This window comes from Mus caroli, chromosome 9 (genome assembly GCF_900094665.2).
Source record: "Mus caroli chromosome 9, CAROLI_EIJ_v1.1, whole genome shotgun sequence".
NCBI lineage: Eukaryota > Metazoa > Chordata > Mammalia > Rodentia > Muridae > Mus > Mus caroli.
This window is the reverse complement of record NC_034578.1, coordinates 41,030,941-41,056,063: the sequence shown is the minus strand read 5'-3', so window position 1 is coordinate 41,056,063 and position 25,123 is coordinate 41,030,941. Positions and strand designations below refer to the sequence as shown.

The 25,123-nt window shown below is 42.9% G+C and overlaps 1 protein-coding gene across 2 annotated transcripts in view; it reads left to right on the top strand.

Annotated features, from left to right (window-relative positions):
- Positions 1-25,123, top strand: part of Cbl (Cbl proto-oncogene) — an 82,324-nt gene that overhangs the window by 51,049 nt on the left and 6,152 nt on the right. Inside the window, exons 3-15 of one of the 2 annotated variants that reach the window (XM_021171454.2) lie at positions 2,408-2,554; positions 6,785-6,941; positions 8,710-8,831; positions 9,437-9,574; positions 11,164-11,251; positions 11,784-11,915; positions 12,517-12,720; positions 18,133-18,264; positions 18,353-18,730; positions 20,336-20,430; positions 22,712-22,852; positions 23,383-23,480; positions 24,267-24,446. In XM_021171454.2, the coding sequence (XP_021027113.1) occupies positions 2,408-2,554; positions 6,785-6,941; positions 8,710-8,831; positions 9,437-9,574; positions 11,164-11,251; positions 11,784-11,915; positions 12,517-12,720; positions 18,133-18,264; positions 18,353-18,730; positions 20,336-20,430; positions 22,712-22,852; positions 23,383-23,480; positions 24,267-24,446 (2,012 nt within the window). The remainder of the gene's footprint in view (positions 1-2,407; positions 2,555-6,784; positions 6,942-8,709; positions 8,832-9,436; positions 9,575-11,163; positions 11,252-11,783; positions 11,916-12,516; positions 12,721-18,132; positions 18,265-18,352; positions 18,731-20,335; positions 20,431-22,711; positions 22,853-23,382; positions 23,481-24,266; positions 24,447-25,123) is intronic. The other variant, XM_021171455.2, reaches the window with a different exon arrangement.

Here is a 25,123-nt window from a genome sequence, read left to right as displayed (position 1 = left end):
AAGTACAGAAGGACCCTCCCCTAATTCTGCTACAGACAGACTGTGTTTCTTGCAGCTATTGAGAGCTTGCAAGGAAAAGTTCCGTCTTTAGCATACATATTGCAGAAGATGAAGTGGTTGTGTTTTCTGTTGGTCTGAAGAAGAGAGAGTGTGGGAACTGCTAACCTCTGACAGGACTTTGACCAGTACTGCGTACTTAGCCATACGCCCAGATAAGCTGTCATGCTTCGTTGCTCTGTTTCCGTGTTAGATTCTGCTAAAAATAACACTGTAGACACTGAACCGCAAGTCCAAGACCTTAAAGTGTTATTGGGCAAAATTCCAGATCAGAACTCTTAGGAAACTCTAACCCATGGGATTTTAGAGACTTACTGTTTCCTCTTGAGAAGTATGGTTGTGGTATACAGCTGGTGATTTTAAGAAATGTCTACTGGCTTGGGGGAGAAGGGCTGCATTTTTGAGTAGGAAAATGTCTTAAATTGATTTTGAATAAATATTTTAGTCAGCACTTTGAACTAATCTTCAGGTAGCTGATGCCATTACATCCTTGTGGTCGATAGCTTTCCTCATCTTGTGGCTGACTTCATAGATTTATAAAAGCTTTCTGTTCATTATTATTTTGGTATGCATTTTTGTTTCTGATTGTACATAGTATTATACCTGGTAGATTTTTAGTGGAAAAATAATTTGGAGAGCAAAAGATACCAACTTGATAATGTCTTTATTGTTCCCTCAGGTTTAGCTTGAAGGTCACCATCTAGAGAGGCCTTTGAGACCTACCACCTCTGTTGAACAGACTATACATAATTTTTTAAAAATAAAATAAAAATGAAATTGATCATGAGAGCATGCACCTTTAATTCCAGCACTCTGGAGGCAGAGGGACGCAGATCTCTAAGGCCAGCCTGGTCTACAGAACAAGATCCAGGACATGGAGGGCTACACAGAGAAACCCTGTCTCAAGAAATTTTTGTTCAAATCTAATAAAAATGATTTTTTTTAGAATTGTTAGATTGGATCTGCATAGGACTAAAGTAGCAAAGAATTTGTATTAGAATAATAACACAATTCAAGGAGAACTGACAACATATTATCTTCAAAGTTGACAAAGCAAATATGAGAGTAAGGAAATGGAAGAAGCCAAAATGTTTGAGTTTGTGGGACATAAGGGTTGCATGCCATCATTAAATACAGCACAGGGGTGTGAAGAAAGGGCAGGGCAGAGAAGGAACATGAATCTGATGGTTTGTTCAAGTGCTGCTGTTGGTGGTGAAGGAAGGTGAACCGTTAGGAACCTAGCAAGCCCCAAATAAGGGATTTGTAGGGCATGGAGATATTTTATGTTTTTCAAAGATAGTGTGTGTGTGTGTGTGTACCAGCAGAGGCTAAAGACACTGGATTCCCTTAACTGGAATTACAGGTGGTTGTAAACTGTCAGATGTGGGTGTTGGGATTCAAACTCTCTGCAAGAACAGTGTGTGCTCCTAATCTCCTAACTGCCGAGCCATCTCTTCAGCCCTCTTCAAGGTAGTTTTCAAAGTCTTGTTATCAAAGAAAGAGAAGAGATTGTAGAAAATGAGAAATAGCAGAAAAGCAAATACTTGGGAATATCTCAAAGGGTTTTGACAGTTTTCACGAAGTCTGGTATAGTGAATATTATTTGTTAGGTCTGTAGATTTAAATAGTTATTATTGATAATGCTTTTGTCTTGAATGAATTACTTAATAAGTATTTTTTAATATAAAAATGTTTCTGCAGAGAGGAAATTCTACATGGATACTGCCTTTCTATCCTTTTTTTAAAGATATTTATTTATTTATTTATTATATGTAAGTACACTGTAGCTGTCTTCAGACACTCCAGAAAAGGAAGTCAGATCTTGTAACAGATGGTTGTGAGCCACCATGTGGTTGCTGGGATTTGAAAGCAGGACCTTTGGAAGAGCAGTCATTGCTCTTAACTGCTGAGCCATCTCTCCAGCCCTGCCTCTCTATTCTGATTGTGTGGTTGTGGCTGTGCAAAGTTTTTATGTTTGCTTGGTGCATCCTCTAACTGTCTCTCTGTCAGCGTAAGCTCAGAGAGTTGACTGTGGGATTTCTTCTTATTTGCTGTGTGACATTTGATTGGAGAGAGATGGAAGACATTATTTCCATCTTTCATTTGTTGCTAGAGAAAAGTAATTCTTGAAGCCCTCCCCGCTTTACATAAAGAGCAGTAGCTATCTATTGTCAAACCACGGTCCTCCTTCTCCTAGTTTAGAGTATTTCTGAGTGTTATTGACCAGAAATTATTGACCAAAATAAATTTATTTTCATGTTCATATTAGGTTCCTTTTATGGTGAATTCAGTGCACTAAAGAAATATCAGTAATTTTACATTTTAATTATTGTACTTTGCTCATTTGTAGGCGAAACCTGACCAAATTATCCCTGATCTTCAGCCACATGCTGGCAGAACTGAAAGGCATCTTTCCGAGCGGACTCTTCCAGGGAGACACTTTTCGGATTACTAAAGCCGATGCTGCCGAATTTTGGAGAAAAGCTTTTGGTGAAAAGTAAGTCTCTAAATGATGACCCTTATCTATGAGAAGCTAAAACTCATATTAGGAGATATTTGTTTAGAATTTTAAATTATGAACTATTTAAAACACAGTGTGGGGCTGGTGAGATGGCTCAGCAGGTAAGAACACTGCTCTTCCAAAGGTCCTGAGTCCAAATCCCAGCAACCACATGGTAGCTCACAACCACCCATAATGAGATCTGGTGCCCTCTTCTGGTGAATCTGAAGTCAGCTACAGTGTACTTGTGTATATTAATAAATAAATCTTTGGGCCGAAGCAAGCAGGGACTGAGTGAGTGGAGTTGACCAGAGGGAGTGGGGCCAACTGGAGTGAGCAGGGTTGACCGGAGCGAGCAGACATCCTAAAAAAATTCAATTCCCAACAACCACATGAAGGCTCACAACCATCTGTACAGCTACATACATTAAATAAATAAATAAATCTTTTTTTTTTTTTTTTTTAAGCAAAAACACAGTGGGTTAGCAAGATGGCTCAGCAGGTCAAGCATTTGCCACATTAACCCCACAGCTGTGTCTGATCCCCAGTCCATGTAAAGACAGAAGGAGAGAACTGACTCCATAGAGCTGACTCTGAAATTTATGTGTGCACCGTGGCACTTGCAGTCTGCATTCACATATAAATACATACCACCACCACCAGTAACAATGCATTTTTAATTATTATTATTCATTATTATTATTTGTTGTTGGTAACAGCTCAGGCTATCTCAACTGTAGACCAGGCTGGCCTCAAATTCATAGAAATCTGACTCTGCTCCAAAGTGCTAGGATTAAAGGCATGCACCACCACACCCAGCTAACCAAAAAAAAAAAGCCCAGGGACAATGGTGCGTGACCGTGGTCCCTTTACTTGGGAGGTGAAGGTAGGAAGATGAGAATTAACTAGCCTCAGCAACATGAGACGCCCCCCTCTCAAAAAATAAATAAATAAAAATATGACTGCCAGATGATGGTGGCGTGCACCTTTAATCCCAACACTCAGGAGGCAGAGGCAGGCTGCAGAGTGAGCTCCAGGACAACCAGGCTACACAGAGAGACCCTGTCTCAAGCAAACCTTGGAAACAAAACAGACCGTGGACAGGATTTGGGGAAGCTGTGCAGCATTGACTTCCTAGATTTGCTAGGGACACTTGTTTCTCCCATCTCTTTGAGACAGGGTTTCTCTGTGTAGCCCTGGCTGTCCTGGAACTCACACTGTAGACCAGGCTGGTCTCGAACTCAGAAATCCGCTTGCCTCTGCCTCCCGAGTGCTGGGATCAAAGGTGTGTGTCACCACGCCCAGCTTTCTCCGATCTTTTTATTTTAACCTCTTGATTGACTCTTTGTGAATGTCACAGCATGCATCCCAGTCCCACTCATCTTCCAGCTTCTTAGTTTCCTCTCTACCTCCCCCTCAAAAGAAAAACTCATTGTGTGTGTCACAGTGTGCCGCACAGGATACTCTTTGGTTCCTTGCAAGTGTTCATTGGTCTAGTTCAAGGCTCCTGGCCTTTGCTCCACTATTAACACTGGATCCTTAATACTGCTCCTTTCGGCCATCCTAGTGCTGCCCTGTGCTATGGAGATCCTGAAGCTCTGGATAGACAGGAATGGGTGTCCTCATGTGCTCCAGCAGGTCATAGATGGGGTGGATGTTGGGGTGAGCCATCTCAAAGCCCCGAGCATGGGTGGTAGCTGAGCTGATCAGGCCTTCAGCTTCCCTGCACACATGCACACCACTAGGGCTAGCACTCTCTCTTAGTGCTACAGCTGGCAATGGGTAGGGCCAGCTTACCCACCCCCACGACATTATGGCCATCTCTACTGTGCTACCCAGACAAGGTACCGAGTCCACTCTTCAGAGTGCTGCAGTTGAGGGATGGGGGTGGGAGCCCAGTCAAGCTCATGGTCGGTGCTTTTGCTACCAGGGCCAGCTCCTGTACTGCCCAGGTGAGGTGCAGGGCCCCCTCTCCTGAGAGTTACAGGGCCAGCTGTCTCACTCACTCTTGTGACCTCCTGCTGTTGACTGCTGAAAAGCTGCAGGTAGGGGAATCTGGCCTTTACTTCTCTGTATGCTCAACAGAGGAGAGGCAGAGCCAGCTTTTCCACTCCCCTCAGGGCTGACTCAGCCTCGCCCCCTCCACCAAGGCCAGCTCTACTGTGCTACCCAGCCATGGTACTACAGCTAGTGAGAGGTTTGGCTAGCTGACATCAACGGGGTCCCAGGCAACAGCCCAAAGTAGGGATAGCTGCCTGCTTTTGGTGGTAATATGAGCCATGGACATTGACACAGACCCTTGCTGCTGCATGGCCACAGGCTTTCAGTATCAATATGTGCTGGCACTTCACCATGGCCTCAGGTGGCAGGGCAGGCTACTCACATCAGGCTGTTCCTCTCCACCCCTGACCCTTCCACCCCATGTCCTCTCCCACCCCTTATCTCCAATACGGCCTCTTTTTTTAGTGCTCTAGTGCTTCTGCTTCTCTTTCTCTCCCATCTTTCTTTCTTTCTTTCTTCCTTTTTTTTTTTTTAAGATTTATTTATTGATTATATGTAAGTACACTGTAGCTGTCTTCAGACACCCCAGAAGAGGGAGTCAGATCTCTTTATGGATGGTTGTGAGCCACCATGTGGTTGCTGGGATTTGAACTCCGGACCTTCGGAAGAGCAGTCGGGTGCTCTTACCCACTGAGCCATCTCTCCAGCCCCCTCTCCCATCTTTCTACACCATACTTGCACATTGTAGTGGCTCTAGCTGTGGACCCCACGTGGTGGGCAGGCGTCTGGATGTCCTTTCTCCATCTTTAAACAACTACAACTTCAGTTTAGATAGTCCGTGTTCTTTGATTAAATATTCTTCCTTTTCTCTCCCTGTCTATCCTATTAATGAGCGTTTACATTTCAAATTATGGGCTTAAAATGTTTTTACTCTTTGTATATGTATGTGTTTATACCTGTAAATGCAGTGTCTGCAGAGGCCAGGAAGGGTGCCAGATCTCTTGGAGCTACAAGTGGCTGGTTGTGAGTTGCTAGATGCGGGTGCTGTGACTTGAACTTGTGTCTTATGGGAGAGTAGTACCTGATATTACCACTGAGCCAACTCTTTAGCCCTATAAATTATTTACTGTTGCAAACAGTGAGCAGTGTCATAATTATTTTTGTAAGCTAGAATCTCTCCTTAGTTATATAGCTAAGAATATTATTGGTAAATTGTGGAGTTTTACCTGCCCCTCCCACTGAGTATTGCGTAATTGCTTTGTATGAGTTTATATTCTTCTTTTTTGGCACTTTACAAGACAGGGTTTCTCTGTGTGAGGTTCCGGGCTGTCCTGGACTTGCTCTGTAGACCAGGCTGGCCTGGAACTCAGAGATTTGTTCTGCACAACACTTGCCTAGAATTTATGCCCAAAGTTCAGTCTTTAGCAGGGGGAAAAAATACTACTAATAAAAAAAATGTTAATGCTGAGCAAGGCATGGTAGTTCACACCTATAACTCCAGCACTTGGAAATCTGTTTGAGGCCAGGCAGCAACACAAAAGTTCTTGGTCAGCATTTTTGCCCTCCAAAACACTAATGTCTGGCTATAAAATTATAAAGAGTATACTGCTAGTCTGACATACCAGCAGCCCTGGTTCAGTTCCCAACACCACAAAAATAAAATTAAAAGTCTGTTACACAAAATAAGAACTGGTGTGATTTTCAAAGCTCAGATAAAGCCAGGTAGGATGGTGCACCTTAGGAGGGAGGGACAGGTGGATCTTTCTGACTTCTAGGCTAGCCAAGCCTACGTAGAGAGACCTCTTCTCCTGAGAAAAATTTAGTGTAGTGGTCTGCACCTCTCAGCATGGTGAAGCTGAGAAGGAGGATGGAAAGTTAAGGCTGACCAGGATCTCTATGGTAAAACTGATAAAATGAGGCATGACCTCATCTTTCTTCTGTGCTTCTAGGGTGGAACAAATGCTGTAGGAAGATGAAAAAGGGATCAATATATGATATTTTTGGCCAGGAAACTGTAGAAAGCCATCTCTGTTACTCATTAGGAAGTCAGCAGACATCCTTTACTTCCTTCTTTCTGTTCTTAGTCTAAATATAACTTGGCTTCTGAATTGGCTTGAGAATTGCTGTTAATATTGGGAGCCTAATGTGTCTTGCTTGGTGTCATTTGATGATAGTAGTGTCTGCAGTTGCCTGTTCTCACCGTGCCTTCTCACCCATCCCTCCCAGGACGATAGTCCCATGGAAGAGCTTTCGACAAGCCCTGCATGAAGTGCATCCCATCAGTTCTGGGCTGGAGGCCATGGCTCTGAAGTCCACTATTGATCTGACCTGCAATGATTATATTTCTGTCTTTGAATTTGATATTTTTACACGGCTGTTTCAGGTATGATTCTAAAGTCATTGACTAACCTGCTGCTATTTTTCTAAGGAGAAAGTGCTTTTTAAAAAAAGATAAAAGTTGAATATGGTGGTTTGCAATTATAATCCTACCACTTAGGGAGTCAGGCAGGAAGATTGCTGAGTTCAAAGCCAGCCTAGGCTATAGAGTGAGTTAGAGGCAAGCTGACAGCACCTGCTGCTCTTTCAGAGGACCCTGGTTCAGTTCCCATAGTGACTGTAACTCTAGTTCTAGGTGATACAATGGCCCTGTTCTGACCTGTGGGCATCCTAGGTACATGTAATACTCATACATACTTGCAGGCAAAATATTCCTATACATAAAATAAATTACACACACACACACACATATATATACATATAATATATATATATATATATATATATATATATATATTCATAACTCGCTAGACATGATAGCACGTTTCCTGTAATAGCAGACCAAGGGAAGCTGAGGTAAGAGAATAAAAGGTCATGACTAGCCTGAACCACAGGGTAAGTTCCAAGCCAAGCCAGATATGTGTGTGCATGCATGTACACACAGTAAGACATCTCAAACAAAACAAGATATGTGTGTGCATGCATGTACACACAGTAAGACGTCTCAAACAAAACAAAATTTTAAATGGCTATATAATCTTTTGTCTTGTGTCTTTTTGGTTGTTCTTGAATATCCTCTCACATTATTTTAATGTCATAAAACTGACAGAAAGGGATATAGTTTATCCCTTTGGGGTAGGCAAGTGGTGGCAGAAATAGAGAGTCTATTAAAAACAAGGGAAGGGGAGAGGAGGGAATAGAGACTGTAGTTGGGAAGTAATATATGAGAGAAGAGTAAACAAAAAAGGAAAAAAAAAGAAAATATAGAGGATCAAAAGTTTAATGCCAATTAAGAGAATCATCCCTACCTTGGATATTTAAATTTATGTAGTGATCCTTTTTTTGAGAACCAAAATTCTTGAGAAGGTGCTCTGTGTTGAGAAGAGACCCCGTGCCCATGTTCTCCTGGGTAAAACCCATATGCAAATACAAATGTCATCCAATAAGTTTGAGAAATGCTTTTTAAGAAGAATAAGAAGAAAAGAAAGATAAGGAAGGCATTCCCAAGAGTTGGAAAGGTGATGGGCTCAAAGCCTATCCTTTTATTCCTTTGATGTGTGTGTCCAGCTTGTTTTTTCTGTTGTTCAACTCTTTCTTTTTTTTGGGGGGGGGGGGGACCAAAATCGTATGTAGCCCAGAGCAGACTCAAGTTTGTTATATATCCAAGGTTAGCCTTGAACTTGTGACCCATCTGTTTCTACCTACAGAGTGTTGGGATTACAGTGTGTACCACCATACTTGGCTCCCTGTTGCATTCTAGATTGTTAACCCTAAAATGCTTTGGTATTTCAATGTGTGTGTGTGCCAGCTTGAATAAACATTCATTCATTAAGGACTTAATAATTGCATATATAGACCCTATTCTGTTTTTCTGGGTTTTATTATTATTTGACTTTAATACTGGTTAGAATTGCTGAGTAAATTTTTGTGTGTGTCATCTTCTCCCTATAAAGGCAGTTTGTATTCTTAGCTCTCAATGTTTCTACTCTCCCAAATAGATTTGTCTTCCCATAGGATGACAATAGAGAATTTGGAACAAACCTGAATTCTTAATTGAGAGTTGAGAGTTTTTTTTTTCTTTTTTTTATTCATTGTTCTAAGGCTGGGTGTATGTGTACACTGAATGGTCTGTGATGAATGTTTTCTTTCTCTAGCCCTGGTCCTCTTTGCTCAGAAATTGGAACAGCCTTGCTGTAACTCACCCTGGTTACATGGCTTTCCTGACATACGATGAAGTGAAAGCGCGCCTGCAGAAGTTCATCCACAAACCTGGCAGGTCAGTGAGCTTACAGGTCTCCTGCTGGCTTTCATGACGCTCTTAGGAGTTGAAGGAACGTAATCATGTTGGTTCCCAAGTGGCCCAGGTTTAGGGATAGGATTGATCTGTCCGAGGACTTGACTTAATCAAATCCTGTGATTTAGTAAATGTTTTTAAGCCAATCTGGAATGGGGTTTATGCTGGTCCTTGGGAGTCCCAGTGTGTAGGAGCTTGGAAGGCTGAAACAGGAAGATGGTTTGAGACCACCCTGAAATATATCACAGAACCCTATCTCTAAAATTAGAACAATGAAGTTAAATGTCTTTTGCTTCTGCTCTGAAATCATTAGAGAAGCTGATTTTTTAAATTGGAGCTTGAAGCCATGCCTGTGCGCATACTAAGCACTCACTCTCCCAAGCCACGCCCCAGGCCCTGGAACGTTAGTTTCAAGTCTCTTCAGGTTAGTGTAAAACGAAAGGAGTTTGATCATTACATTCTTATACATCGATTTTATTCGTATTCACCCTTTCCCCCATAGGAGCTATTCTTAATGATCTTTTTGATTTTGCCTTCTATTGAATACCAGCATATATATTGAAACTCGTGGTCCTCTCTGTCCTCAGTTACATCTTTCGGCTGAGCTGCACTCGGTTGGGTCAGTGGGCTATTGGGTATGTTACTGCCGATGGGAACATTCTGCAGACTATCCCACACAATAAACCGCTCTTCCAAGCACTGATTGACGGCTTCAGGGAAGGCTTGTGAGTATTGCTGCTTTCTGTTTTCTCTCAGAATCTAGGAACTGGAGGACTTCACTACCTCTTTGTTGATGGCTTCTAGTGCATATTTCTTCTGCAGGTGACATTTTAGGAATGTATTAACATGCCACCTTGCTTTGGCCTTGAGGTTGAAGCAACTTTGCTCATTTGAGGGGGTTCTCTAGGTATGAGATTGACTTTCTTTGTTGTTCTAGTTATTACTACAAATATACTTTACCTCTTTTTCCGGATAACTTAGTTTTAAAGCCAAATTAGAATTAAAAACTATGCCAAGGATCAGGACATATTCAGCTGCTTATTTAAGTAGTCAATATGAGAGTAATTAGATGTTCCAATGACAGCAGACCTTGGTTGCCTTCAACCTAGTTTTATTCTGGTTCAGCAGGTTTTTTTCAAGCCTTGGGCTTTTGTGATATATGCTAATATTTATGGCTAAGTTCTCACTCCTGAATTATTCCTGTGGGAATTCAAATTCATTTTCAGTCAATAAACACTGAAAATACTGCTGTGGGTATCAAAAATGAGCTGTGCTCTAAAGTGACAGGAAAATTGGTTTTCTATTATGTATCATCTCTTCACTGGGGCAAGAAAACATTCTGCTCCTAATACTGGAGCAGTCTAATGCCAGAAACTACTTAGAGATAGCCCCGTGGCTTCATTTGCTTTTTATTACAGCACTTGTAAATTGGTGTCACGTGAAGTTGTTAGTCAAAAGCAAATGTAAGGCAGGACATGGAGACATGCACCATAGTCAGCACTCCAAGAACTGGATGGACTAAGCGGATTGTGAGTTTGAAGCCAGCCTAGGCTACATAATGAGGCCCTCCCTTAGTAATCAAAAACAATATATTTATTTGTGGCTATCCATTGAAAATACAGGCTGACAAACTAACCCATCTGCTAGTTGTTTGATAGAACCTTCAGGCCAAGGTGATAGTGACTTGGAAGTTTTGTTTGAGATAGGGTCTCAGTTTAGGCTGGCCTAAACTCATGTGAACCGGACTGGCCTCCAGCTCAGAGATTTGCCTGCCTCTGCTTCCCAAATGCTGGGATTAAAGGTGTGTGATACTACACCTGGCTTCTTGGTGTTGCTGTTTCTGTGTATGTCTTGCCTGTGTGCATGCCTAAATAGGTACCACTTGTGTCCTATTATCTGAGGAGACCAGAAGAGGGCATCAGAATCCTGGAACTGGAATTACAGTTGTAAGCCTCCATTAGGGTGCTGGTAATCAAACTTGGATCCTCTTGACTGTAGGAGCACAGACCTTTAATCCCAGCACTCTGGAGCTAAGATCGCTTGAGGTTGAGGTCAGTCTGATCTACACAGTAAGTTCCAGGAGAGCCAGGGCTACACAGTGAGACCTTGTCTTAAAATAAAAACAAAAACAAACAAAAAACAGCACCTCCCCCCTCCCCGCACCCCCCCCCCTCGGAAGTCCTCTGGAATAGCAGCCAGTGCTCTTAACCAAAGAGCTATCCCTTCAGACCCTTGTTACTTGTTTTTAAAATGTCATAGTTCTCACTTGTCTATTTTAGTTTGTACTAATAAATTAGCCTTTGTCTCTTAAAAGCTATTTGTTTCCTGATGGACGAAATCAAAATCCTGACCTGACAGGTTTATGTGAACCAACTCCTCAAGATCATATCAAAGTAACCCAGGTGCGTTTTGTTTTATAACTATTGCTGGAGCCAGACTTTTGGATAGACTTGATGACCTCTATTATAGAGTCTAAGTAATTGCAGCAGCTAGATTTTAAACCACTGACTAGTAAGTGAGTGTGTGTGTGTGTATGTGTGTGTGTATGTGGGGGGGTTGTGTTGCATGTGCATGTGGAAGCCCCAAGTCAGCATCGGGTATCTATGTTAGTCACTCTTCCTCAAGCTCTTTTGAAATGGTTCTTCCTGACCCCGGAGCCGACTGATTGGCTTGGGTGCTGGCCGTCAAGCCTCTGGGATCCCTTTGTCTCTGTCTCCTAGCAGTGGTGTTACAGATGTGGACCACCACACCTGGCTTTAGGTGGGGCCTGGGGATCTGAACTCAGGTCCTCATGCTTACACAACAAGCAATTTTTCTCCTGTCTGTGCCATGTCTTAAGCGTCTATTGTAGCACTTGTATTTGAATAAATTGACAGTTTTTGGTTATTCTGTTGCTTATTCAACATGTTCTCTCTCATTTTTCTTTCATCAAAGGAACAATATGAATTATACTGTGAAATGGGCTCCACATTTCAACTGTGTAAGATATGTGCTGAGAACGATAAGGATGTGAAGATTGAGCCCTGCGGACACCTCATGTGCACATCCTGCCTCACGTCATGGCAGGTATGGATGTCCAAACACTGCATTTTTTCTATGAATCATTCTGAATTTATTGATAGAAAGGGTGGGGTAAGTTTAGCCTTTTTAAGTCCCCTTCTCTTTTTGCTTGCTTTCTCCCATTTTGATTTTTCAAGGTAGTGCCTCATTTAAGTACTGCTGGCTTCCAAATCAAGAATTTGACCTCAAATTCTTGTTCCTTCTGCTTTGATCTTTATGACATTACAAGGGTGGGACATGGTACCTGACTTTCCTCCTTTTCTAGATTTTTTTTAGCGATTTATTTATTTAATTTATATTAGTACTCTATATAAGAGTCTTAAGAAGTCATCACATCTCACTATAGATGGTTGTGAGCCACTGTGTGGTTGCTGGGAATTGAACTTATGAGCTCTAAGAGCAGTCAGTGCTCTTAACTGCTGAGCCATCTCTCCAGCCCCCTTTTCTAGCTCTTTTTCTGGATTCCAAGGAATGCTAAGTATACACATTACCTCTGAGCTATATCCTCATCAACTGTACTTTAACCTCTGGAAACTGTATCTTCTAGTAAGTAAGTATGTTAAGCACTTTCAGAAGTATCTGTCACTGTCATCTGCTTCTTCTGCAGGAATCAGAAGGTCAGGGCTGTCCTTTTTGCCGATGTGAAATCAAAGGTACTGAGCCCATCGTGGTGGATCCGTTTGACCCCAGAGGCAGTGGCAGCCTATTAAGGCAAGGAGCAGAAGGTGCTCCTTCTCCAAATTACGACGATGATGATGATGAACGAGCTGATGATTCTCTCTTCATGATGAAGGAGTTGGCAGGTGCCAAGGTAAGGGGGCACTGGAGATACAGCTTGGTATTAGAGTGATGTCCTGTTCAGCATTTCTATTATTGTGATAAAACATTGACGGAAAGCACGGTGAGGAGAAAAGGGTTTTTATAGCTTGTAGTTCATCGTCTAGGGGAGTCAGGGCAGGAACTCAAGGCAGTATCTGGAGGCAGGAACAGATGCACAGGCCATAGAAGAGTGCTGCATACTTCTTAGCCTATGAGAGAGAGAGAGAGAGAGAGAGAGAGAGAGAGAGAGAGAGAGAGAGAGAGAGCGAGAAGAGGTTATATGGACAAGGCTGGCATGTTTTTATTCTCCTGAATGCTAAGATGAAAGATGTATCCCACCATACATACCTGGCCTCAGCCTGCTTTTGTATAGGTCCACCTGCCCGAGGATCACACTCACCCACCCACAAGGGGCTAGGAACTTCCAAATCAACCAACCAACCCACCAGGTCATCCAGCCGACTAGTAAGGTGCTCTTCAGGCTTGCGTATAGGCCAATTTTATGAAGCATTTTCTCAGTTGAGGTTCCCTTCTCTCAGATGATTCTAGCTTGTGTCAAGCTGACAAAAAACTAGTCAGCCTAAGTGATTTCCTAGTATGTGTAAGACCTAGGTAAGAGCCTTACCCTGGCTAATTAATTAATTAATTAATTATTTTTGCCATATCCTTAAAGCTGAATTTGTGACTGGACATATGCTTACTTGCTGTTCTTTCTGAGGGTAGAAACTTCCAGGACTTTTATGAAATACAACTTTAAAGTTTTTAAATGAAGACTTACAAGGCGTGCATTATCCTGAAGCTTAGGTCACTGTAGGGTGTCGTGTGGAATCAGGAATCACAGATAAGACTCTTGGGGACCTAATAGCTTGCTTTCTTCTCTTTTTCTATTTTTTAAGATTTTACGTATGAGTATTATACCTATAAGTATGTCTGTGCAACATGTATATGCCTGGTCCCCATGGGCACCAAAGAGGACATTAAATTCCCCAGAACTGGAGTTGTGGGTCGTTGTTAGCCACCATGTGGTGGCTGGGAATTGAATCTGGGTCTTCCACAAGAACACGTGCTCTTTACCACTGAGCTAAGTCTCTAGTCCTAGTAGCTTTGGTCAGGAAGACAGTATAGGTGCAGGTAAAACACTGTTTAGCACAGGGAGACAGTGGATGTTGTTTCAATGGCTGGGTATATGTTTCTTAAATATTACGTGTATTTGGTAAAAGGAAAGAAATGAAGGCTTGGTGGCATGTGCCTTTAATCCCAGCACTCCAGAGGCAGAGGCAGAACCAGGTAGATCTCTTAAGTTCCAGTCCAGCCTGCTCTACAAAGTGAGTTCCAGCACAGCCAAAGCTTCACAGAGAAACTCTTGGATCTGTAGCCATGTAGAAATAACAAAACTAAAGTCCTCATTGCCACTTGGTTATCTCTGGTGATTTGAATGAAAATGGCTCATGCATTTGAATACTTGCTCCCTAGTTGGTGGAAGGATTAGGAGGTGGGGCCTTCTCACTGATAAGTGGATATTAGCCCAGAAACTTAGTATACCCGAGATATAAGATACAATTTGCAAAACACATGAAACTGAAGAAGAAGGAAGACCAAAGTGTGGACACTTTGCCCCTTCTTAGAATTGGGAACAATCACCCATGGAAGGAGTTACAGAGACAAAGTTTGGAGCTGAGACAAAAGGATGGACCATCTAGAAACTGCCATATCCAGGGATCCATCCCATAATCAGCCTCCAAACGCTGACACCATTTCATACACTAGCAAGAGTTTGCTGAAAGGACCCAGATATAGCTGTCTCTTGTGAGACTAGGCCGGGGCCTAGCAAACACAGAAGTGGATGCTCACAGTCAGCTATTGGATGGATCACAGGGCCCCCAATGGAGGAGCTAGAGAAAGTATCCAAGGAGCTAAAGAGATCTGCAACCCTGTAGGTGGAACAACATTATGAACTAACCAGTACCCCGGAGCTCTTGACTCTAGTTGCATATGTATCAAAAGATGGCCTAGTCGGCCATCAATGGAAAGAGAGGCCCATTGGACTTGCAAACTTTATATGCCCCAATATAGGGGAATGCCAGGGCCAAAAGAATGGGAATGGGGGGAGTCGGGGGGGGGAGGGTATGGGGGACTTTTGGGATAGCATTGGAAATGTAATTGAGGGAAATACGTAATAAAAAATATTATAAAATAAAATTAAATTAAAAAGGAGGTGGGGCCTTGTTAGAGGCACTGTGTCTCTGGGAGTAGGCTTTGGGGTTGTCACAAGCCGGTATCATTCTCAGCTTTCTCTGCCTTCTGGTTGTGAGCTCTCAGTTGCTGCCTCAGCACCATGCCTGCTGCCATGTTCCCTGCCATGATGGCCATGGACTCAAACCCTCTGCAACAGTGAGCCCCAAATTAAATGCTTGCTTTTTTCTTTCTTTTTGTTTATTTGGTTTTGGTTTTTGTTGTTGTTATTGTTGTTTTGTTTTTGTTTTTTGAGACAGGGTTTCTCTGTGTAGCCCTGGCTGACCTGACACTCACTCTGTAGACCAGGCTGGCCTCGAACTCAGAAATCTGCCTGCCTCTGCCTCCCAAGTGCTGGGATTAATGACGTGTGCCACCTCGCCCAGCTAATTAAATGCTTTCTTATGAGTTGCCTTGGTGTTGGTGTTTGGTCAAAGCAATAGAACAGTGACTAAGGTATCACCCCACAGTTCATTTGGTTTTTCTTAAGGGATATGGCGTTTCCAGGCTGAAACATGTTAATGTATTGTGCAAGTCTGTCCATGGGTTGGATTTGTAGCAGAACTGTGGGGTAAATGCTGTGGTGCTTGCACTGAGGAGGGCCGTTGTGATAAAGGGTGTGGTGGCGGGCACTAGGGAGGCCTCCTGCACTGAGACACATACACATTTAACAATAAACTCAGGCCAGCCTAGGCTACACTGAAAGGTTTTCTTTAAAAATAAAACTTTTGTTAGTACTGAGGAAAATAACTGAGAGAAGGTATGCATAAGAATACCACAAAGATAGTAGTATTTCAATTTCTTTAGTGAGTGACAGATAGGTAGTGTTATTCTTTGTAACTTTCAGTTTATTTTGAACTAACTTTTAGAAGGCATTAAAATCACACCTTAGAGGTGTACGAAAGCACGAAATTGCCTGTTCTTCATACTCTGGTGGCTGTCATTTGTTGTGTGTGTGTGTGTTTTTCTGAGCTGCACCTTGAATTGAGCCCAAGTGAGGCGCATGCCCTCTACCACTGAGCCCCATCATAGATTTAAGGTTTTGGGTTTTTTCTTAAATATATTTCTGTTGTATAAAGTGATGATTTGTTTTCTTCACAACCTAACTTTTTCTTGAAATAATTATTTCTCTGGTTTTTCTAGAGAAATAATATCAAGTTGGCATCTGTCACTCACTACCAAGTAAACTATGCTCTCAAGCAACTTCTCAGGAGGCTGTGCTGAAAGACCAAGGCTGTAAACATGCTGTATTGTAGTAGACAGAATACAGTACAGTGTGTGAGATGAGGGAGTCACCTGTGCTCTCTCCATCTCGACTGTCGTTCTTAAGTCTGCTTTCTGTCATCATGGGCCTTCCCCTTGCTTCTCCTGGGACATGATTGCTTCTCCTCTGTTCAAAGGCTCATTTCTTATATCCCATGTTGTCTTTTTTCCCTTTTTGAGGAAAATATGTCCTTAAAATACCTCTCCAGGAGCCTGGTAAGATGGCTCAGTGGTTAAGAGCATATACTGCTCTTATCCAAGTTGTGTTTCCCAGCATAGATGTCAGGCACTGCACAACCACCTGTAACTCCAGTTCCGGGCGGGAGGGGGGGGAAACCAACTCCTCTGACCACTTTGTGGTCACCTGCACTCAAATACAGATGCCTACACATAGACACATATACATACTGAAAGCAGTAAAAATAAATCTTAAAAACAATCTCTATAAAAAGGTGAAGTGGTAATCCTTTTTGGGCTTTGATGTATTTTTATCAGAAGTTTAGTGTGCTGGCTAGATTTATACCAGCTTGATATAAACTATAGTCATCTGAGACGGAAAAAATGCCTCCATAGATCAGGCTATGGGTCAGCCCATCATGGGTGGTACCATCCTTGGGCTGGTGGTACTGGACTTTATAAGAGAGCAGGTTGAACAAGCCTTGTGGAATAAGCCAGTAAGCAGCTGTCCTCCGCAGCCTCGACATCATCCACTCCTGCCTCCAGGTTCCTGTCCTGACTTCCTTCAGTGATGAACAGTGATGTAGAAGTATAAGCTGAAGAAACCCTTTCCTCCCCAAGTGTGATTTTCCTGGTGTTTCTTCACAATAGTAACCTTAACTAGGACAAGTGGCTAGTTCTAGGATTCTAGTTACAAACATCCCGCTGAGGGAGCTGGAGAGGTGCTCAGTGACGTAAGGGCTCTGGGTGCTCTGTGCTCTTCCAAAGGACTTGCGTTCCGGGCCTGGTGTCCTTGTGAAGTGGCTTACAGCCACCTACACTGTAACTCTAGCTCAAAAGGATCTGGTACCCTGCTCTGTCCTCTTTGGCCTCCTGCACTCAGTTCGCATTCATTCACACACACACATACAGAGACGGGCAGACAGACAGACTCTCTCTCTCTCTCTCAAAACTTAAAAATGAAATAAAAAATTTTTTCAGCTCTTTTTTAGTTCACCAGAGCTTCTTGGACTTCTGGGTCTGAGGCTTTGCTCTTCCATATCCTTGCTCTCCTGCTGGGAATCATGGTGTTTATTTTTTTGTTTTTTATCTAGTTTTCATGTTTGCCCTGCCCTTGGTTTCTTAGAAAAGTGAAGGCTGTCACAGTGCCCAGCTCAAGAAGCTTATTATTAAAGTCAGCTTAAAAGAGAAGCAGTAGATTTGAAGGTCTTTAGAGGAGATCAAGTGCTGGACTAGACACTGGTGGCTACAGAGAATATGTTACCTATTATTATTTGTGTATGTATTTTTTGTGCATGACTGTATGTGTGTATGTGTGTGGCGGCGTGCTATGGCATTACTGTGGTGGCCAGAAGACAGTTCTGTGGAGTCAGTTCTCTCCTCCAGGGCTCGAGCTCAGACTGCCAGGCTTGCAGAGCAAGCATATTTACCTAGCTTCTTGACAGTGTCCTCTTTTCCTCCAAAGATGAAGAGACAGAGCATTGTAGTGACTTTAAAACTGTAAGGTAGGTTCTTTGTGGTAGAGCTGCCTTTCTAAATGCATCTGCCTCCATGATTGACAGCGCCTGCTTATGGTGGTTACAGACATAGTCCGGGGTTTCAAAACTATCTGAGGCTTAGAGCTCTATGGGAGCCAGCTCTATGGTCACATAGTATCTGCTGCCTGTAACTTTGGGATTGAAGATGCTCTTCCCTAAACAAGAGTAACCCATTAACATCTCGTCGGTTCTAGGTGGAAAGGCCTTCCTCTCCATTCTCCATGGCCCCACAAGCTTCCCTTCCTCCAGTGCCACCAAGACTTGACCTTCTACAGCAGCGAGCACCTGTTCCTGCGAGCACTTCAGTTCTGGGGACTGCTTCCAAGGCAAAGCATTAACCATTTTTGCACTTTGCTGAGCCTCTGTTGTGTCTTAGTGGTTTTGACTTGACTTGTTTCCATCTTGTTTCCATAGGCTGCTTCTGGCTCCCTCCATAAAGACAAACCATTGCCAATACCTCCCACACTTCGAGATCTTCCACCACCACCCCCTCCAGACCGGCCTTACTCTGTTGGAGCAGAAACAAGGCCTCAGAGACGCCCTCTGCCTTGTACACCAGGCGATTGTCCATCTAGAGACAAACTGCCCCCTGTCCCTTCTAGTCGCCCAGGGGACTCATGGTTGTCTCGGCCAATCCCTAAAGTACCAGTAGCTACTCCAAACCCTGGTGATCCTTGGAATGGGAGAGAATTGACCAATCGGCACTCGCTTCCATTTTCATTGCCCTCACAAATGGAACCCAGAGCAGATGTCCCTAGGCTTGGAAGCACATTTAGTCTGGATACCTCCATGGTGAGTCCTAAATTTTAAAATATTTAGCCTAGTAGTATTTGTGAGTGGTATTTTATGGTCCAAAGTGTCTTGTTAGACTGGGCGTGGTGGCACACACCCTTCTCAGCACTTGGGAGGCAGAAGCAATTGGATCTCTGAGTCCAAGGCAACTTGGTCTACAAAGTGAGTCCTAGGACAACCAGGGCTGTAGAGAAACCCTGTCTTGGAAAAAATAAAGTGTTTTGTTGGAGTGGTTTTGGTCTCTATCCTAGGCTAGCTTCAAATTCTTGATCTTTTTGCCTCCGCTTCCTAAGTAACTGAGATTACAAGTGTGCACTACTGTGCCTTGTTTTGGGGTCAAAATTATTTGATAGGTTTTAATATAGAGTTCAGATAGCATTAATTCTTAACTCATAAGAAGTGTGTAAACTAAGGGCTGATGAGAAGGCTCAGTTTGATCCCTAGAATGAAGTAGAAAGAAGTGAATTTGGAAGGAGGGCTAAGGAACACCCAAGAAGCCAAGCGCACACCTGTAATCCTAGTACTTGGGAGGCAGAGGCAGGTGGATCTCTGAGTTCAAGACCATCCTTGTCAATGTAATAAGTTCTAGGCCAGTTAGGGTTACCCAATTAAACTCTGTCTCAGAAAGAAAGAGGATGGGGGAGAGGGGAGAAAGAAAAGTAAGAAAACACCCAAGAGCTGATACTCAGCAGGTAGACATGGTGGTGAGCCTGATGGTGCAAGTGTGGTTCCTCCACACCTATGTAATAGAAGGAGAGAAGAGAATCCTGAAAGTTATTGTATGATTTTTACACATACATACATACACACTATATCAATGGCTTTTTGTTTTTTTTATTTATTTTTTTATTTTTTATTTTTTTTAAGAGACAAGGGGACTGGAGAGGTGGCTCAGCAGGTAAGAGCACTTGTTGCTCCTGCAGAGGGCCTGGGTTTGGTTCCCAGCACCCATGTGGTATTCTCCAACTCCCTGTATGTAACTCCAGTTCTTGGAGATCCAGTGCCTTTTTCTGACCTCTGAGGGGACATGGTACACATATGTACATGCAAGCAAAACAGTCATACACGTTAAAGACATGTGGTCTCTCGTAAACTGATGCTTTGAACCTGGCTAACAGATACCAATCTGATGGGTGAATTGACAAGGAAGTTAGAAATCTAAGAAGAAATACTGTTAGAAGACTGTAATGACACTCAGATGGCCATTTGTTGGTTCCACAGAAGAGATCAAGACATTTGAGTGGCACCTAATGACATCGCATTGAGGAAGAATAACCATTTTGAGTTTAGGTATAGATTTATTTATGCTAGAAGTGGTATTTCTGTGGACAATTTTCTTCGTCTCATCCTTTTTTAGAATTAGAATGAAGAAGGTATTTTCTAGCTTTTCCTTTCTTACTCTCTCACCTGATATTTTTTTCAGAGTCAGAATCCATAAGCACTGATTCTGTCAGAGGTGCTAACCCTTGGGTTTGTGAGATCCATGTTTATGTTAATATTGTGATGGTTTTTTTTTTTTTTTTTCTTCAGCAAGCTTAGTAAGAGGAAATACTCAGCTGTAGGTGGGAAAGAGAGATTCCTTTCAGACCTTTTCTTATTTTGCAGAATATGAATAGCAGCCCAGTAGCAGGTCCAGAGAGTGAGCACCCAAAGATCAAGCCTTCCTCCTCTGCCAACGCCATTTACTCTCTGGCTGCCAGGTAAGCAGACCACATCTGTACTTCATGCTGTGCATTGGTTTGTTTGTTTTTTTCATGAGACAGATGGCCTCAAACTCACATCAGATTTAGAATGGTAAACCTGGTGTAGTTGGTGCATGCCTGTATCTCTCACTAGAGGGGTAAAATTGCTACAAGTTTCCAAGCTATCAAAACTTCTCAAAACAATAAGGGGGCTAGATAGTGGCTCGGTTGTTCAGATATTTGCTGTTCTTCCAGAGGACTTGAGTTAGATTCCCAGCATCCAGATAGGGCAGCACAGTCATCTGTAGCTTCAGCTCCAGGAGACCTAGTGCCTTGGGCTGCCTTGGGCACCTGTAGTCGTGTGCACATACCCACATGCAGACCCTCACATGGTTCATGTTTTGTTATAACTGAAGTTAATCAAAATCTTAAAACAAAAGCCACCTCACAAGTCTCCTACTTTGGCTCTCTGGGTGCTGTGATTTTTGGGTTTTTGTCATGTTTTCGTTTCATTCTTTTTTCTTTATGCATGTATGTAGGCCCACCTTGCTGAGTCTTATCATTTTTATTAATCTTTCTATAAAGAATCAATTTTTCTTATGTTTCTATGGCAAATGCCCTTAATCTTAGCACTTGGAGGGCAGAAAGAGCTAGATCTCTAAGTTTTAGGCCATACTAGTCTACATATCAAGTTCCAGGACAGCCAAGACTACATAGTGAGACCCTGTCTCAGCTACAAGCAGTAGCAGAACCTAAAGAGCTAACTCCAGAACAGCCAAGGCTACACAGAATCGCCCTGTCTCAGGAAAACCAACCAACCAACCAACTAACCAGAACAAAAACTTGTACTGCTTTCATAATCAGGAAAACATTATGTGAAAACAGAGGCAAGTAGCTGCAAGTACTTCTCGATTGTTTAAGATATGCAGAAAAGGTGAAAGAGGAAAGGAAGACAAGACACTCAGGTTTATTCCAAGATCTATGAGGCAGGGTCATTTTTTTATGCAGTCAGTATTTTGTCTTAGTCTCCTTTCCTAAGGTGGGATAACAGGGTTCTTTTTTAATAAGTTTTTTATTTTAATTGCATGTAGTTGGGTGTTCTACCTGAATATGCCTGTGTGCCATATGCAGGCAGTGCCCGTGGAGATGCACCAGAAGAGGTAATCAAATCACCTGGAAATGGAGTTGCAGATAGTTGTGAGCTGCTGAGTGGGTGCTGGGAATTGAACCCCAGTCCTCTGGAACAGCATCCAGTGCTCTTAATCTTAACCACTGAGCTATCTCTCCAGCCCTGCAGGAAGTGGAGTGAGGATTATGTAGTATGTGCTGCAACAACGAGATCTCTGAAGTAGGGGCCCAGGGATGTGGTCAGTCTAGCATGTGCAAGGTCCTGGGTTTGATCCCTGCACTGCCCCCCACCCCCACCCAAATAAAATGCATTAAGAGTCAGAAGTCTAGGATCTACTCTCGGATGCTAGCAACCAGATTACTTTTTATCTTGTTTAGATTTTTCTGGTAGGAAATATTGAAGAGAAAAGGCAGTTACACTTTTTTTTTTTTTGAGATTTATTTATCTATTTTATATATGTGAGTACACTATAGCTGTCTTCAGACACACCAGAAGAGGGCATCAGATCCCATTACAGATGGTCATGAACCACCATGTGGTTGCTGGGAATTGAACTCAGGACCTCTAGAAGAGCAGTCAGTGCTCTTAACCACTGAGCCATCTCTCCAACCCCCAGTTATACTATTGACAAACTATATACTTCACTACCATTAGGAAATTTCGTATTGGGATTTGCTATACATTTCTAGCATTCTAGCGCCTTGTAAAAGGAGCTTTATAACAAAACTTACTTACAAGTTGAGTATACTTCCCATTTCAGTTTTGTTGTTGTTGCTGTTTTGTTTTGTTTTGTTTTTCCGAGACAGGGTTTCTCTGTGTAGCCCTGGATGTCCTGGAACTCACTTTGTAGACCAGGCTGGCCCCGAACTCAGAAATCTGCCTGCCTCTGCCTCCCAAGTGCTGGGATTAAAGGCATGCGCCACCACCGCCCGGCTCCCATTCTAGTTTTAACATTTGGATGAAATGAAAATAGAATTTGTAGTCGGTGCTTGTTTTCCTAAATGCTTGCCATGGTCTGTGAAATGATAGTACCTTAGGTGTTTTGTGTGCGTGCGTGTGTGTGTGTGTGTGTGTGTTTATCAAATTGAGCTATTTCAATTCTAACTGTTTCATACTTGAAAGTTTTCCGGCTTAATTATTTTCTTCATCTTTTTTTAAAAACTCTTCCAGGCCTCTTCCTATGCCAAAACTGCCATCTGGGGAGCAAGGGGAAAGTGAAGAGGACACAGAATATATGACTCCCACATCTAGGCCTGTAGGGGTTCAGAAGCCAGAGCCCAAAAGGCCGTTAGAGGCAACCCAGAGTTCACGGTATGCTCACAGCAACCCCATTTGGAGCCAAGTGTCTTTGCTGTCTTTTACCTGCTTGTTTGCTAATTGCCAGAAGTAAAGCAGAAAGAGGGGGGCTGGTGAGATGGCTCAGTGGTTAAGAGCACGGACTGCTCTTCCAAAGGTTCTGAGTTCAATTCCCAGCAACCACATGGTGGCTCGCAACCATCTGTAATGGGATCTGATGCTTTCCTCTTTTGTGTATGAAGACAGTGACACTGTACTCATAAAAATAAATAAATCTTTAAAAAAAAAAAAAAAGCAGAAAGAGAAATCTAGACCCCAGTGCATAGGATCTAATGTGGATAAGCAGTTGTGTTGTTTCCACAGTGGCACAGGCCTCCAGAACATGCACATCTGATCTTGTCATGAGTCAGTCGTGGTAGGTATAAAGAGAATGTGTTATTTTGAAAGAATTAGGGCCTAGGACAGTTAGAAACAGGTGAGTCGTCTTAAATTTGCAAATAACAGAATTTTGTTTGTGAAGAGCATTGTACCTCTTTGTGATTCAGAGCATGTGACTGTGACCAGCAGATTGACAGCTGCACCTATGAAGCAATGTATAACATCCAGTCCCAAGCACTGTCTGTAGCAGAAAACAGCGTCTCTGGTAAGTAGCCTGTCTTCTACTTAAAAATTGATATGCCTTATGTGGTAGCACCTGTCTGTACAATGTCAGTACTTGGGCTTCTGAGGCAAAAGGATTGCAAGTTTAAGGCCAGTTTGGCCTGCATAACAAACACCCTGTCTGGGAAGAGAAGGAGACCAGAGGGTTGCTCTGTAACATTTAGTTGAGATAGCTTAAACCAAGGAGAAAATTTTTCTCAGTACTTTTGTTCAAAGGTCTTTGATTTGTGGACAAGATGGACCCGCTTATCTTTTATTTCCTTTCCAGACACTAGGTCCTGTTTTTCCCTCCTCTCAGGGCCTGGAGACATCTGTTATATGGCTATTACATGGAGATAGCTGTTCTATCTCAGTACTAGCAGCTTTCTTGTAGTTGCATTACATTGATGAAATTCTTTTGTGTGTGGGTGGTAAATACTCAGTTCCCGAGTTAAGCAGCTTGCCAAGGGGAAAGTTCAAGAAGCCTTTGACTGACCTTCTGAGGTGAGATGCAGAGGAGGCTCTAAAATAGCTCTCGGGACTCTTGCTTCAGTAGTTATTAACCATAGCAAAGGTGACTGTTGACATGTTCAACAAGAGAGCTGGTTCAGGCTTTACTCACCTCTCTCCACAGGACCTCAAACGGTATTTCATCCACAGTGGACACTTGAGTAACTGTTGAATGAAATAAATGGTTGTATGCATGTGTGAATAATGGCTGCTTCTGGATTGAAGTGTGTTGGAAAATGATGTCAGGAGAGGACAATAACTTACACCAACTTTCTACTAGGGGAAGGGAATTTGGCCACAGCTCACACTAGTACTGGCCCCGAAGAATCAGAAAACGAGGATGATGGCTATGATGTGCCTAAGCCACCTGTGCCAGCTGTACTGGCCCGCCGGACCCTGTCTGACATCTCCAATGCCAGCTCCTCCTTTGGCTGGTTGTCTTTGGATGGTGACCCCACAAGTGAGTCTCCAGGCTGTGTTGGCTAGTCCTGGATTGTTGTCTGGCCTCTGGTTTATAACTGAAAGTCATGACTTTGTCTCGTGTCAGTAAGTCAGTGAGCAGAAGTAGTGGACTGTGTCCTGTATCTATCTGTTGGAAAGCTGGTTCTAGGTCCTACATTAGGAAGTGAAACTCTGAAGATGGTGCTTAAACCACAGCTCTGCCTATAGAGGAGGGCAGGGCTTCTAGTTCTTCTGAGTATGCATGTAATGCTGGAAATTAGGCTTGATGGAAGCGATGTTATGTTTGTTTGTTTTTTCTAAGCCCTGTTCCACTGGGGAAGAAATGTGCTACCCTCCAATAACACAGTTTATGGGCCTGGGCCAGCCCCATCGGTCTCTAGTATCCAGGGCTGCTCTTATATCTGTGACTGCCTGGTAGGGCAGCAGCCAGAATAGCTGTCACTTTGGAAATTAAAGACAACTTTCAAAACAGCTGAGGGAAAAGATCTACCATCTTGTTGCCCCTCTAGGTAGCATCTCCACCCAGTCCAGCTTCCCGCTTCCTCTCTACAGTTTAAGCTGTTGTCTTCTTATTTGTAGGAGTAGTTTAGTGAGTGTTTGAACCTATTGCTAAGTATAACACCCAGTGTAGGTGTTATATGCTTTTCAAAGTCACAGTTGTTGTTAACAGCATGG